The following is a 17,308-nucleotide window of genomic DNA, read 5'->3' on the forward strand; positions in this document are numbered from 1 at the left end:
GGAAACTGAAGAAATGCAAATTTAATTAAAGATGTTACCTACCTCTATTTTAGCTGAGCTGAACAAAATCTTAAAGAAAATATTGGAAGAATGTAAGTCCCAGAAATGCAACTGATAGGCCTAGAGATTACTTACTATCCTGGAAAGCTTCATCCTAGATGAAGTCAGAGATGCTTTCCTGGAGATAATTAATTTTTATCCAACTGAGGTGAACTTAAAAACAATGAAAACCAGCCATTACTACAGATGTTTGTAATATATGGACAGCTCTTATAACTAATCTACATAGATTCAGGACATGTTTGGAACATATTGCTACTGCACAGCAAGGATACTAGAGGTTAGAAATAAACTTTTCCATTATAAACAAGGTTCCTTTTTCCCCCAGGATGAACAGGCAAGTAATCCCTTTGGCAGTTCTCCCAAGGCCAAACTATGCCAAAGAGTTACCAAAATACACTGATGCATACACGCAGAGGAAGGACAAACACATTTTGAAGATTGCCCATTTTCTCCAGTGAATGATTCAGATGCTTTTTCTTAGCATACAGCTACAAACTAATTTATCACATCTAACTAGTCCTCAGAGATGAGGTGCACTAGATGAGAACATCACCCTCAGCAGTGCATTCCCTGACAGTGTGAACAGTGTGCAAAAAGCAGAATTACAGAATAAAGAGGGAAAGAAGAGGGAGCAGATTAAGGAGTCTTTAGTTCCCACTCATTCTCCACCTGCTGCAGCAACTCAGTCCCACATCACTAGGTGCAACTGCAGCTGTATGTCTTTCCCACATTAGTCAGTCCAAAGCAGTTATCTACATCATCTGCTCCAGAGTCATCAGAATTAAGGGGGAGTGAACCACAAGGAAAAGAATGTGAAGGTTTTCTACATGCCCCAGCAGAAAATTGTTTTTCATCAAACAGCCATTAGAAATTATTTGTTTTCTGATGGAAATGGGTTTTAGTAATTCATCTAATCAGTAGTTATTAATCTCTACATCAATAGGACAGATTGTATTGGCTAAGGTAAGTTTCATTTACACTAGATAAAACCACTTTTATCTCTAAGACAAAAGCACTATTTTGTTTTACACTTGCATAAAACAGATTGATTAAAAAAATCAAGTATTTGCAATTATTTTCTCTAATTTTCCCACAGCTTTCTCTTATGAGACAGTTCACAGTTATTAATAAGGGATATTTACATTTCCAGATCAAGCAACTAAAACATTGCTTAATATATATTGATTTGTTAAGCTTTTTTCTCATTGGACCTGGCGCAAGGAAAATACCTCTAAAGCCAAGACATTTATTTACTTTTCTCTTATGGGTCATTGGATTTTACACCACAAAGCAGACATTTTCCATGCATCACTTTTCCCATTTGTCTGGAATTTTTATATATGTGTGTATATATATATGACTAAAGCTGCACAGACATAATCTTTGCATACTGTTATGAAAGATGAATGGACACAACATATAATTAAGTAAAATGCAAAACTGTTTAAAACAAAAGGCTATTTTGCTTTTTAGATCAGATTGAAAATTGATTCCCTGCACCCCCCACCTCATGCAAGGAAAATGTAACCTTTCAGCAGGGCAGTATCAGTGCATCCCTTATCCCCAGAGATTTCATTTTATTTGGGGCATTATAGGGATTCCAGCATGCATTTGAGTATCATGTACTTTTCTCCACAAAGTGACTGCAGATCCTGAATCAGCAAGCTCCTTTGCAACTGCTGGGAGAGGATAAAGAAATAGAGGCACACTGGCATTTTGCTCTGTGAGAAGATAAAGAGCCCAAGGAAGATTAAATTTTAAAGTTAAGACCACACCACACAGCTCATGACAAAAGTTACTGTTACCGAGTCCTCATGTGGAACCGGTGGGTCCCACAACAGGAGACGATGGCAGAATGACATTACCTCTTCCTTTGCTAATCTCTCTGCTTTGCAGGTGTGACCTTTTGCCTAGGGTGGGGTTGAGACTGAAACTGTCATCACATTTCAGGATGATTATCTCCCAGAATTATCACTAGAAATCCCTTGAATTACCCACATAAAACTTGACATTACAGAACTTTTCTAGGATCTGTATTTCTAAACTACATGTTAGTTTACTGATTCTGCTTCAAGCTATACTATTGTTCCATTGAAACCCTCCATGCCCACATCTCATGACACAACTTCTTTGGCTACCAGACCTTTGCAGGCAGGCATGTAACTTCTAAGAACATTCCAGGTCAAAGATACACACCAGTATCATAGGTCCCATGCCACACAGTCCTTCATAAACTTACTCAGTCCCATCTTAACAGTAGTTATACAGCTGCCCTTGTGCTATACATTAGAGGTCAGAGCATAGCAAAAACCAGAACTGCCACAACTGAAGCCAAGGTACTGTCCCTTGCTTTTCTAAGCTGAACAGCACAAGCTACGTCACTTTTTTTTTTTTTTTTAAAAAAAAAAAAGGTGGAAGCGAAGCCTCTGAGCAATGAGAACGGGTTAGCAAGCACGGTCTGACCTCAGAACTACATGAGTATCTCAGCCAAGTGTTTCCACTGCGATCAAGGGCAGTGGTAGATGGGAACAGGAACTGCCCAAGTAGATGAAAAACCACCAGCTGAGGAAACAAGCTCTTCCCCAGCCCAGATTTCTGGAGGAAGTGGCACAGGAAGTCACAAGTCAGAACTGCAATTATTTTCCAGCCAAACAAACCAAGTGCAACAACACGTGACTGGAGAACTGTAAACACAATACCTGTCTAAAAGAGAAAAGGGATGTGGGCAATAAAAGACAGGTGGGTCTTAACTGTAAACAAGACTTCAACAGAGCAAGATCTCCTTGTGAGTTACCTAAAAATATGGAATTAAATGGGAAATGGCATGAAATGCCTCTGTCAAGCACAGGTCCTGCCAGGCTCACCCTGTAACCACCTTTCTAGACATATGCAGTTGATTCCTCTGGACTGCTGTAAGAAAACCTGAAATAATGTACATGGAATATCTGGAGAAGGTGAGAATTAACAGAAAGTGCAAGATTTGTAAGGAATTTGGCTTAAGAGGAGAGATACATTGTTAAAAGCGAAAGCATCAGGCAAAGACATGCTACCAGTAAGCCCTGCATGGATAAATACATTGGTGTCAAAATTAATTATTTTTATCTATATTTTATTAAGAAGCAAAAGCATAATGATAATACTCGGTTGTAACACTAAACTATGGGACATATGCAACACAGGATCTTGAACAGAGAACAACTGAGGGTGTAAGTATAAGAAAAGGAATTAAACTGGTGTAAGATACAAGTACAAGACAACCAGTGGTTCAGGGAAAGGGTAGAATTTGGAGATGATAGTCACCGTCATCTCCCAATCTAATACGGTTGTGAATCCTAGGTTTGGTCAGAGATGTACTTCCAGTAAATACACAGAAGAATTTGTGCCATGGTGAGAAGTCTTTACGAGGCTTCCTCTGGAATATTGTGAACTTAGAGTTGAACAGAAACAGAGAAGAGCATGTAGGATGACTGGGGGGAATGGAAACTCACCTGTGGTGGGACTACCAGGATTTGTCTTGTCTAGTCTAGCAACATAAAACTGCAAAAGTGTCCACCTTAGGCACTGAGCTTTTCTTCCTTTCTCATACTAAATGTCAAGACCAATTTAGACTTCAGTATTTTAAAAGTCATAAGCTAGAAGACTAAGCATAACCTATAGCTAAAAAGAACAAAAGCGTTTTCTCGAACATTATTTCCTTTCATTTCTGAGAAAATTATCTGGAATGTTAGATATTGAAATATTGATACTGAAAATGTAGCTGCCAACAAAAGGGGTGGGAGAAAAAAATGGTAGCTTATTATTCTCCTTGACTTCACTAGCAGTGCTGTAGGCAACACTCAGAAATGAAAAACCCTAACCCATGATATATACTGCAGGAACATGTGGATGCCTGTGCTACATTACAGACATTAAAAAGAAAATATCATCACTTCTTTGAGGTGATCTACCAAGAAAATGACCAAATCCAGCATCTAACAATTTCATTGTTTAAATATGTATAGAAAAATGTGCATTTATAGCTCCCCTTAGTTATCAACAGTGATAGGTGGACCTAAATAATGCTGGTCCCAGACAATCAGTGACAGAAAACCAAAACCAGCATCAGCTACTGCTACAACACCTAAATAGACCTATGCTGCTACCGTTGATGCATGCTCCGACATTAAATATGTCCTCTCTTAAAGAATATTTCTTTTTTAAAAAACAAAGCAAACAAAAAGTTTGTAGTCCATACACATGGCATAAACATTCATATGGCCTCAAGCTGCACCAGGGGAGGTTTAGGTTGGATATTAGGAAAAATTTCTTCATGGAAAGGGTAGTCAAGCATTGGAACAGGCTGCCCAGAGAGGTGGTGGAGTCACCATCCCTGGAAGTGTTCAAAAAACAGGTAGATGTGGCACTTTGGGACATGGTTTAGTCTAGTCTACCCTTAATTGGTTTAGTGTGGACTTGGTAATGTTAGGTTAATGGTTGGACTGGATCATCTTAAAGGTCTTTTCCAACCTAAATGATTCTATGATTCTATGATTCAAAGGATTTGGGAACTTACCATACGAAACTTCTGACAGCGGTGTTTATGCCCAGAGGTGTACCTGTTGCTAAGACCAAAGAATTTCCATCAATCTAGCAAAAGTGCATACCTTTAAACCTGTCCTGAACAATTTTTCAAATAGTCAGCTCTGCAGTGGGTAGAAATGTCTTACGATTTCACAGAAGGAATAAAGCACTTTCAAAAAAATCCATGAAACGTGTTTTGTTTGTTCTTGTATTTAGTCAGTTCTGAAATATATTGCACTTACAGCAGGTTTGAATTACCATTATGAAGGGAAAAACACGCAATGAAAAGGTTGCAAGTCTTATTTACCTTTTTATATGTTTTCTCTTCATTTGGCTTTGCAGCAGTAACATCTCCATTTTCAGTAACAGATGACATCTAACAACAGAAACTTAAGGTATAAACAAAGTACTTGCTTTAGAAAAGTAAGTGTCCAGAAAACACCATACAATTTGTTATCCATTTTTTGCTAAATTCAAACTTTTTAGAGGACAGCAAGTCACCAAGATCAGTGACATATCTAGGGTATTCCCAGAAGGATTTTCCAGGCAGACTAAAAAGACAGCACTACCCCAGGCATATGTGCAGCATATGACTGATTCTACACAACCCTCTATTTCTTTTTCCCTACACCAGCATGCAGGTCTGCAGGAAGACATTGCAGTGAAATCTTGCTCCTCAGCAGACTGCATGAGATGATCTTGAAAGGTACAATAATAGGCAAAACTATGAAGCTTGTAAGCCAGACATTGAGTGGCATGTCTCAGAGGGCCAAGGCCTTTGGCTGCATTGACACACCATCTCCTCAAAGGAGCAAGGAGATACTTGACATTGCATCTTATCATGGCTGTAAAGCAATGCTAGATCAAGAATAAACCACTAAGCTAGGGATTCCCTTGGGTTAGAGTCTCTAAGTATGGCTGCCAAAGTGAATAAAACAAAAAGCTACAAGGACGTGTTTTTAAAATCATTCCAGATTTTGCCAACACTTTCACCATGGAAGTATACATACCCTTACAAACAATGGGATAAGTCATCTGGAGCTGAGAGCAAAGATCAAGCCATTCATTGGTGTTCTTATGTTTTCCAGAACCTATTAAAAGGAAAATCTGTTATCACCATGCCATCACAAATTTACATCTCGCAGAATAGCTTTAGATTTCCCTTTTCTACTGTTCTTCAGCCCAAGCAAGAATCCAGCTATGAGTGATGCTTTTCAAGAATCATCTCAAATAACTTGGTTACTAATGGGTCATTTAAGGTACTTAGAAACTAGCAGTGTTACACAGGATCGAATCAGTGCAGTCTAATTTCCCTTTGCCCCCGATATTTCACTAGTGTGGCACAAGAAACCCTACAATAAAACGTTTATGTGGAACAGTGGAACATGCTCTCTTCCATGAGGACTTTAAAAATTAAACACTAAACCTTATAATACCCAGTCACTCTGGATAGCCCATATTTTCATTCCACCAAAGCCAAAAAGATAAGCAATAGGACTGACAGTTTGGAAACCTGCACACTGAATAGTCATAGATAATAAGTAAACTCATTTTGGAAGTTTCCCATAATAGTAGTTACTATCAGCATAATTTCTGTGAGTAGTCTTGTTGAGATGAACTATTTCATAGTTAAAATGATTTGCCTAAACATATGAGAAAATATTACATAATCAGATATTATTTGATACCTCTTTGGAATCAGCTCTCCCTCCCACCTTCCACATCTGTTCTAAGCCACATCAGTAAAGCTATTTTTCAATCTAATTTCTCAACCACACCAGAAGAAAGACAAATCTCCTTTGTCTTTAATCAGTACAAATAGCATCTTGTACACAGCTAAAAAGTTATTTTAAAAAAAAATTCCCATGCCTCATTCACTGAATTTAATTTTCCAGTAATCTGAAAAGTATACGTAACACCACACAGAAAGCTTTTCATAAAAGGTTTCAAACCAGTATTTTCCTCCTCTTCAGAGAAACGGACTATTAATTGCACCTGAGACAAAAAGAAAAGGGACAAACAGAAACCTGGATTTTGAGAACAAAACAATGCCTCCTTAGAAAAAACTCTTCTAGTGTTGCATACCATTATTTTCCTACTGCAGCTAGCTACATTCTTCATTGTAGCCTTCATGCAATTAATCTATCTTAATCAACAATTCTTTTACTTGGATGTGCGTTAGCATCATCCTACACATCAAACTCCTACTTAAAGGTAACAACTCAGTTTTGATAGCTTTTAAAACTGAGTGTAGTTTATCTAGCTTACCTATATTCACACATTTACTATTAATTAATACTGATCCATGCTTGTAACTATCAGCACATGAACACAAACATGAAGAACTACTGTAAAAACAGCTTTTGTAGAAAAATAAATGTCATTTTAATCACTAGTGGGAGGAAGACTTTTTAATCAACTGATCCCTCAGTAAGACCACCAAAACCCCCCAAATTGTTGTTCTCCACACACCCCCAAGACTGTCGATATAATAGGATGTTCTACTACTCCCAAAACTTCCCAAAATATGATCATACATGCTCAGCAAGAGCCAAATACAAATGCAACACAGGAACTTTCTTTCAGTAAGAAGTTGGCTGAAGAAAACACTCATGCCAGACATGGAAGAAAAGCCTGTTTGTTCCCAGCATAGTCAGACAAATTATTCAGGAACACTTCATTCATGTGGAAATATGCCCCTGTAATACTGCCAAGGATAGGAAAACAGACAATGAGATCCCAAGTTCAGTAACTACCAAGTACAAAACCTCATACACCATGAAGGAGGTAAATTTTTCCTGTCTATGCCAGTTTATTTCATTCCTAGATGCATCTAGAATAGAATTATTTCAGTTCATAATCTTTTGAGAAACAAAGCACACGGCTCTAACTTAACTGGTGGTGTGTTAAACATCTTTCAAGATCTTTGCTGTAACAACCGTCTCCTATTCCATGCTAATAATTTTTTGCAAAGCAAGTATTACTTCATATGTTTTCTCCCTGCTCTGCAGCTCCTGAAATGGTACAGGGTACCTTCTCACATGCTTTGTATCGTGGATAGCAAGAGCTACTGTCTCAGTTCTTCTGAGGTTTAACAGTGCAAAGACAGGTCACAACTTACAGTCTCGCACCCACTTCCAGGCTAAGCTACAACTACTTATTTATTTATTACAATAGCAGGAAACTACCACAACTAAAGCACTGGATGTCTGCATGTATCTGACAAAGGGCAGACTCACAATAAAGTAAGAAGTGGAGGAGGAAAACATTTAGTCTCAAAAACAATGTAGGTATTCAGTGAAGGACTGGTCTATAAAGATCTCCTGTTTAGCTTCTTAGACACCACATAACCCACACGATGACAAAGAGAACCATTAAAGTCCAGTAGAAATTTAAAGACTATTTTTCCCAAATGCTCTTGAAGAGTCAACATTTTGGTCACGAGTCTTATTCACAGCAAAAACTAGCATGACCTGTTCAGTTCCTGAGACACAAGTCTACAGCCTTCAATTTCAACTTTCTGCTCAGAACATCTCCTTGTCCTAAATGCAGACTTGAAAGAATCACACCTACTCAATATATGCTTCAACCTTTAAACGAAAAATCTATAGTTTACAGTTTAGTTTCTCACACTGGAATTGTTGAAATGCATGCTTCTTAACCTGGCGAAAAAGTGCCATACACATTTTCCTCTAAAACTACAGGGGTGTTTTTTTAATTTCTCTGCCTAGCCAGAAACCCCCTACGTCAGCACCCCCCTGCCCACCACACAGCCGGAGTTTTAAGGACCAAGGTGACAGACAGCAAATGCAAGCTTCCCACCCAGTGTCTCTTTTTTTTTTTCTTGAATTTTTAATTGCATTTTCCTTATATAGCAGAAATTCACCTTTTACTGACAGCACAAGGCACTCATTTTGCCAGATTGTAAGTAACTATCCGTTTTTAACACAACCTTAATCACCTAGGCCCAGCTCACAGGAACAGGCACTGGTACTAACAGTTCAGTGGCCTTTCAGCTCAATTTCAAGTGAACTTTAGAATTCCCACCAACCTCAGTGAAAGACAACATCCATGACAAACACTGTTGTCAGGTTCCTACAGGCCTCACACATTAATTTAACCAACCAAAGATTAATTCTGCCTTCTTTCCATTATCAAGAAAACAGTATTTGTTTGAAGAATGCATTTCTTAATATCTTTAGATCATTTGCTTAAATAAATAATTTTTTAAAAGCACTGATAAAGCATGCTAGTTAGGAATCACATTCCAAATTCAAACCATGTAGCTTCTCTCTACAACTGCCGCTTTGTCCTGGCTGATAGTTAAAACTTACATTTTTTCCTCCTAGCCTTTGTGAGAGATATCTCACCAGGTGTACCACTAGCAGGCTTCCACAGTGGCTAGTACATTCAGAAAGAGAAACCTCATTTGAAAGAAAACATATTGCTATCTTTTCACCTGGCATAATCTATCATTTTAAATATGAGGAGTAAAAAGCAAATGAAAAGTAAAAGAAAATGACACTTAAAATTTTCCAGTGGCCACAGGGAGAATACTGGAAGTTAAAGAACACAGGAAGTAATTATGCTTGTCTAAGACCAATAATATACAAATAAAGTAGACTTGGTGCACATTTTCATCTTTAAGAGTCTGAAACACACAACTGGATTCTCAGGAAACACTTTTTTTGTATGTGCGAGTGCATTGGGACAGAATACCCCATTTTGGAATTAATACAGAAATTTGGTTCTCATACTTCCAAGTATTTCAGATAACCTATTTATTAGAGATAGTCACTTTCTAATCCTTAAACAGTTCTCTTCCTCCAGGAAGACACAAAAGCCCCAGAATGGGGCAGCTGACTCCTCAGAAAAGCACATAGAATCTCATATTAAATTCATACCAAGGGTATTAAGTCAGCACCAGACAAAAAATGGATATGATCAGAATAATCATTTTATCTGTCCCTAAGTAACTGAAGTTTTCAACACAAGACTGCATTCTTGATGATGGCAGTTTGTCAGCGCAACACAAAAATGTTGCCAGGCATTTCTAATTCTATAAACAGCATTTAGAGTGTACTCCATTAATAAGAGTCATCATGTTAAATTCCTTGGTCGCCCTTGTCACTCCTCTGTTACAGCTTTAAAGCAGCATCTTTTAATACATCTATCAAAATTACAGCCATTTTGTTTATTGCAAAACTCACCTTTACAGGTAAGATTTGCCCACTTATACTTTTCCTTGCAGTAGCTGTGAAAGTAGCTTAACAAATCAGTTTCTCAGTTCACTGAAAGGACTTGCAGATCTATATGGCAACATGCTTCCACCAAACCAATTGGGGGACAGTCATACACTGCCAGATTTCAGCTCCAGTGTGAAACTGCAAATCTTTGTTACACAGTGATGCGGAAAGGGGAAAAACTTCTGAACTGAAAGTCCTCCACAGCAGAAGAAATCCATCAACACATACTCATTAATTAAAAACTACTAAGTACTTATCCTCTTGTGATTCGCACCACACACAGAGTGCCCCAAAACCATTCATGGTGTTCTTGGAGCTACAGAAGAGTAGCTCCAAGATCAAAAGGCGCTAATAAAGCTAACTCACCTACTTCCTTAGGCTGATCAAGGCTGGAGCTCATACCTTCTTAGGCACTGAACAAACCCCTCGCAGATGATGCATTTATAGTCTCCCTCCCATCTGGATTCTCTGCCACCTAATACAATACGTACATCAGCACCAGTTTTCCCAATTAGATATCAACTTGTCTTGTTTATTTTTCCATGAAACTTGCTGGTACCCTAGACCACTGTCAAGTTTTGTTGACAAATTTAGGTCAACCAAAACTGACAATAGCCTTCCCCTTCCCTCTCCAGTAGAATTTGAACAGTAGGATTATTTGTAAGACTATTTTGCAAAGGAAGGGGCTCTGGACACACAAAACATCCTCCGATAGATATACAAACTGCATACATATATCTTGTTTCTGTAGGAAATCAAGTTAAAAATTTCAGCATACTTTGGGTATCCCTGGGAACAAGAACTGAAGAAGGGACCTCAGAGGTTTTTTTGTGTTGCACTGTTTCCAGAACACTTAGGAGGCAGCTGAATTGTTAACATCAGGTGAAAAGCATGACCTAAATTGCTTTTATTACATTTTAGCTTTTTTACAGAGCTTTTCTTTATGCTTTAAAATGATGCTGACCACAATTTTCATGATTTAATTGCCTTCATTCTGAGGTGACCAGACAATGCAGAGTGGTGTTTTAAGAACCTGCAAGCATTGCTAGGCAGTGTGCCCATAAGCAGATGTAAACAAGTGTAAGGGGGCTTAATTTGGTGTACTGCACAGAGTAAGAAAAGAGGCAATACATGAAACATCCTACAGCTTTCTCAACAGTCATCACAAGTTAACCCCCTCTCCAAAAAGCTGATGTCTTTTAATGTCAGTGAACATTCTTCCTATCTGAGTGTCTGGACAGTTACATAGCCCTCAAGTAATAACTAAGGTAATGCATGTGGCCACTCAGTTATAAGAAAACACATATACAGTTCAGCCATTTATTTTTCTTTTTTCCTCTCCTTTTTTTTTTTTTTAATAATATCCCAGGCATTAGTCTGTGGAATGGATTCACTTTATAGCAGAAGTTGTGTAGCCATCTAAGATCAAACATACCTGTATGTCCCCATAGCTGAAACATCCAAGAAGTAAAAGCTAGTACATATTTTTAAACCCACACATCCTGAGAATGAAGTCAATGTTTACATACTGCAATGCACTGGACAATCTGGAAATTCTGAAAAAGCTTCAAATCTGAAAAACTCTTTTCTCCTCCATGAGTTTTCAAATTCAGAACTTCAGTCTGACAGTCTTTAATCTATCTGATTCCTGTAATGCCTGCTAGCCTATTTGTTGCAAATTGCTGTGACTTCTGCTATTCCCAGAAGCGGGAAGGATCTTTTATGTCTTTCCAGACACCAAATGTGAAAGCAGAGCAAGCTTTTTACTGCATCATAGATACCACTGACTTACTCTGCTAAAAAAAATAAAATATCTATCTTTTCTGCCTATCTGTCAGAAAAAAAAAAAATATTGTATGAATTGTAAAGAAGATGGGGGGAAAAGACTTAAGGAAAAAAGAATGGTCAGGCCTGTTACCTTGGCAAGTTCCCCCTGCCCCCAACTGGTTCTGGACGTTTTAAGAGTAAGTGTAAGTCAAACCTTCTGGGTGAAATTTGTAATATTACTGTTGTTGCATTAGTGAAAACTGGAAGAGGCTGGTCTTGCCAATTAATGCTAGGACGAACAATTTCAGAGTGAACAGCTGCACTGAGCTAAAAAAAGCAGATCAGAAATTGTATAGCCTGTTATGCCCCGCAAAAAAAAAAAAATTCCTAAGACAACCGTGCTCATTTTGTCCCGTTTCTATAAAACCAATGGCAGTTACATATTAATAACAATAGTCAAGATGAGGCTTTCTTTGAAACAAGTGAAAGAAGGAAATGCCTGCACACTATATACAACTGTATGCAATAGAAGAAAATAGAAGTTGCAGTGAAGGGCACAAGTAGAAGACATTACAGTGTCCAGAATCAGAGCTCTGCTCCTTTACTTTGGCAACTTTGATATGGCAATGGTCCTAATGTTACTAACATATACCAGACATTGCACTTTGAGATAACACCACCACATAATGCATGCTGTCCAACAAAATACTGCAGCATGTTGGGGCAAACGGTTTACTAAGAGAGCAAAAAGCACAGAAGGAAACTTCTACATTTGCCTTTGACAGTACATGCAAAATTGAATGACAGGGATTACATAACACGGTGGTCATGATTTTTGGGAAGGAAAGCGCGGCAAGCTGCATCACTCATAATCAGTAGGTAAAATCCAAGGGGAATGAAGTCTCATACAAGGGGAAAAAAGAGGTCAGTGGAAGCGTTACTTATTTTCTAAAGGAAAGACACAAACAGAGGTGCAAACAATCCCACCTTGCTGGGCAGGGAATATATACAAGAGATGAATTTGGTCAAACCAACAACTTTAGCGATCTGAAACTCCATAAAGAATTATACAAAAAAAAAGTGGAAAATAGGTCAACTGGATAAGGCTAAGTACAAAAACCACAGTGAACACATAAGATCAAAAGCAGAAAAGCACAGAACAAATTACTATGAAGAGAAATGTGTATGAAACAAGAACTTTACAACAGTTGTAATGCTCTATTTTATAAAGAGACCTTTATGTTTTGTCTAGTCATCCACCTTTTTCCACCTCAACAAAAGGTCAGCCATACCATATTTTTCTTCACCAACTCAAAATTGCTATGCAAACATAACTTTACAACAGAAGCACATAATGAAGAAAGATAATAGAAATTATTTGTTGAGAAGAACATTCCAAAAAAGACTGTTGAGTGAACAACACACAAAAACTGTGATTAAAATAGTTCACATGCACTAGTACAAGAGGGACATTGAGGTGCTGGAGCATGCCCAGAGAAGGGCAATGAAGCTGGTGAAGAGTCTGGAGCACAGGCCTTATGAGGAGTGGCTGAGGGAACTGGGGTTGTTTAGTCTGGAGAAGAGGAGGCTGAGGGGAGACCTTGTCGCTCTCTACAACTACCTGAAAGGAGGTTGTAGTGAGGTGGGTGTTGGTCTCTTCTCCCAAGTAGTTAGCGACAGGACAAGAGGAAATGGGCTCAAGCTGTGCCAGGGGAGGTTTAGGTTGGATATTAGGAAAAATTTCTTCACAGAAAGAGTAGTCAAGCATTGGAACAGGCTGCCCAGAGAGGTGGTGGAGTCACCATCCCTGGAGGTATTTAGAAGACATGTAGATGTGTAGTGTTCCTCAGGCCCCAGGAGAACTCACATAGACGATTAAACTAACAAAAAAAGTAACCTACCAAACAATATTAATCATAACAGAACTCCTTACAACAGCAAGTGCAGCTTTTACATGGACTCCCCTGAGATCAAGAAGAAACTTGGAAGGTGATGAGGAGGGTGATGCAACAGGTCAGACCTTTGGCCCATGCTGAATGGGAGTTCCATTGTCTCAGCTGTTTCAGTCACTAAAATACTTTCGCATAACCTCAGAGCTTCAAGTCCACTTGTGACAAAACCAGGAAGCAAGACGGAGAGACAGATGGAAAGAATTGTTAGGAGCAGTGCCCAATGGGCTGGGCAACACTACCAGAACTAAACTCAAGATTAGCTTAGGAGAAATATCTACAGTAACACACAGCAAAGGTTACGTTCCCAAATGTATATTTAAACATTGTAACTTGTTTTTCAAGCGCCTAGCTTGTGTGAAAAGTAAGGTCACTCAAGAATGTATATAGAAGACTGATGTAAGCACCAAATTTGAAAGTTATGTGTAAATTCAGATAAGAGACACTTTAAGTTACTGTACTGAATAATAAAACCTATTATGACTAATTAAAAAATTCCACTATTTTCCTTCAGGAAAGTTAAAACTACAATTAGTAGAAGTTCTCCTTGGACCCCTCCAACATAATTTTAGCTGGAATTTAACAGAAAGGTCACTTTATAATTGAAAATTGTTTTTTTTAAAAAACCCTCTCGTACCATTCTCAGCACAGAACAACTCCTACATCACCGTAATTCCTTTAATTAGATTAAGAGCTTTCAGTTTCCTATAGGGCAAAAGTTCCTCAGAGACCTTTCCTAAATCACTTGCAAACATATAGAAAGGGACACCATTATCCCATTTTATGAAATGCCCTGTAAAGCACAAAAGCTGGAGTCTTCTTGGTTTAAATGAGCTTTCTAACACAGAATCATAGAATCGTTTAGGTTGGAAAAGACCTTTAAGATGATCCAGTCCAACCATTAACCTAACATTACCACGTCCACACTAAACCAATTAAGGGTAGACTAGACTAAACCATGTCCCAAAGTGCCACATCTACCCATTTTTTGAACTCTTCCAGGGATGGTGACGCCACCACCTCTCTGGGCAGTCTGTTCCAATGCTTGACCACCCTTTCCGTGAAGAAATTTTTCCTAATTTCCAGCCTAAACCTCCCCTGACACAGCTTGAGCTCATTTCCTCTCGTCCTATCACTAGCTACATGGGAGAAGAGACCAACACCCACCTCACTACAACCTCCTTTCAGGTAGTTGTAGAGAGCGATAAGGTCTCCCCTCAGCCTCCTCTTCTCCAGGCTAAACAACCCCAGTTCCCTCAGCCGCTCCTCATAAGGCCTGTGCTCCAGACCCTTCACCAGCTTCGTTGCCCGTCTCTGAACACGCTCCAGCACCTCAATGTCTTCCTTGTATTGAGGGGCCCAAAACTGGACACAGTATTCCAGGTGCAGCCTCACCAGTGCTGAGTACATGTTTCTTTTTAAACTACAGAGAAAGCTTCAAGGGAAAAAAAATAATTTCAGAAGCTGTATTGGACAAGAGTAGTTCAAAAAAACAAGAGTACTACAGTAAAGTGAAATTCTGAAACCAATGAAGGAAAGAACTGCTCAGCATATAAGGAAATAGCTGCTATTTTTCATAGCTGCTGTCTAGTTGTCAAACTGAGACAGCCATTTTACAGCCACTAGAGTAGAACTGCACCACTAAGCGCGCCAAAAGAACTGCTAGTATTTTTAAAAAGTCATTCCATTCTCTGACCATGCAGCTGCTTAAATGTAAAGGTTACTACTGCCCTTACAAGGAACCATATACTTTTGTTCTCCAAGTCTGTCTTCAATGGGCAGACCAGAATGAGCAACTGACTACTTTTTTGCCTGACAGTATGCTGAATTTGGCACTCATCTGAAATTATAAATATACTTGTAATGTACTTTAAGAAACAAAACCACATCAGCATACCTATCCTATTGACATTAAGGAACATGAGGTATATCTTGGGAAGAAATATGTACAGCTGTTTTAAGGTATGAAAACCTAGCCACAGAATTTTTAAATGGAGATAAAAAAGTTTATTTGAAAACATTTGTAAGTAGTTATTTACAGCCAAATGACATAAGCGATTTGTTTTCCAACAGTCTTTCACCTGCCAAACCAAACTGAAAAACCTGTTCCTGAACATTTTTGGCAGCAAGAAAGTAAAATGAAGTCATTACTAAATATTTTTGCCAGTTCCGAAACACTCCATTAGTTTTTAGATGTGGTTTATACTCCACATTAATTGGACAAATATGAACATTGTGTATAAAAAAATGCAAGTTCATAAACAGTATAAGCACCACCAGAGTCTTCCTCTCCAGGAAGCTCTCTGCAAATGGCTAGCTGGTTTTTGTTTGTTTTTCTTTTTAAATAACCTAGCTGGAAATGTTATGGGAAAACTCAAAATCTTAAGCTATCACTATAAGCAAAGGATACATCTGCACATAAATCAGCTTTTTCAATTAAAAAAAGATAGTGAACACAATGAGAATGTGACTTAAAACAAAAAGGAGACAGTTCTCCACCAGCAAGAGCACTTTGTAGCAGAACCATACACAGCCTGACACCACTGAATTTTAAAGAGAACAGACCAGAACCTGTCAGCTCATCCAATGAAAATGAGTGTGAGTTTTCCCACAAATGAAAGAGGTCTCTGAATTCTTGAGAGGCCTGAATAAGAATCTCCTTCCTTCACACAGAAGCCCTCTGAAACACTATCCACACCTCTCAATGCATCATTATAACTGGGTTAGAAGCATCATTATGATTAGGTTAGAAAAGGCATACAGTATTATCTGTAAGTCAGTTAATGGCCCACACCATGGTTTTCAAAAGGTAAAAAACCAGCTTTCAGCATTTAGAAAAGGAAAAAAAAAAATTAATCACACTTTTTGCCTAATGCATACCGTTTTATGAATCATTAACTAGAAAGAGAACAAAATTCCAACAAAATAAAATATAGTCACTGGCTATGAACACTATATAGTTTCCATAAACCAAAGTGAAAAAAATTAATTAAATCAATACGTTCTCACAGGAACGGAGTGTTCTTACGAATTAAAGTATACAATGCGATACTCCACTTTCTGACATGCCTTACCTGGTATTAATCAGCTGGAAATGTCTGACTAAATAAATTAAATACCTTTTTCAGCCTATGATATTACCAGTTACTGGGTTTGGTTTTTTTTTTTAGTCTGAGGTGACATAAATTAGTATGCTGAACAGCACATATGTTTAAGTGTATTTATAGAAATCTGCCTCTCAATAGTTGCTGTTAGCAGTGTGCACTTACTACCCCCTGAACCTCTCGGTTTTGTGGCTTGTTCCTAGGAATAAGCAGCCTGACAATTAACTAGGTAAGAGAAAAGGGATACTCATTTATATTTTGGACTAGCTAGCTATGCTTTTACTTTACAGCAAATAAAGAGACTGGTCTTCAGCTTTGCTTGCAATATGATACCATTATAAGAGCACTGAACTGCAGCCCTGCACTAGTTACTAAGAACCACCAAATAAAAGGCAAGAAAATAGTGAGACAAGTAAGAGGCAGACAGACTACCCTGCATGCTTACCCCTCCTCATCATTCTAGCAGCAAGAATGGCCACAGGACAGACAGATATGGCCCCTTCATTGCAGGTGCAGCAGCAGGTCACAAAAATGGTGATGGTGGTGTGAACAGTTTTCTTGCAGAGCACTGTATTATCCAAAAGCTAGTAAAAGAAGGCCGTTAGTTTAAGAAGCAGAT

General features: G+C 38.4%; 1 protein-coding gene across 1 annotated transcript in view; it reads right to left on the reverse strand.

Annotated features, from left to right (window-relative positions):
* The window catches only part of PIP5K1B (phosphatidylinositol-4-phosphate 5-kinase type 1 beta), a 109,409-nt gene that overhangs the window by 73,808 nt on the left and 18,293 nt on the right, over nucleotides 1-17,308 (reverse strand). Inside the window, exons 2-3 of the mRNA XM_075725899.1 lie at nucleotides 5,634-5,714; nucleotides 4,931-4,999 (exon numbers count right to left, since the gene is read on the reverse strand). Coding sequence (XP_075582014.1) covers nucleotides 4,931-4,999 — 69 coding nt within the window. The 5' untranslated portion in view covers nucleotides 5,634-5,714. The remainder of the gene's footprint in view (nucleotides 1-4,930; nucleotides 5,000-5,633; nucleotides 5,715-17,308) is intronic.

The sequence above is a fragment of the Pelecanus crispus genome, chromosome Z, assembly GCF_030463565.1.
Source record: "Pelecanus crispus isolate bPelCri1 chromosome Z, bPelCri1.pri, whole genome shotgun sequence".
Classification (NCBI taxonomy): domain Eukaryota; kingdom Metazoa; phylum Chordata; class Aves; order Pelecaniformes; family Pelecanidae; genus Pelecanus; species Pelecanus crispus.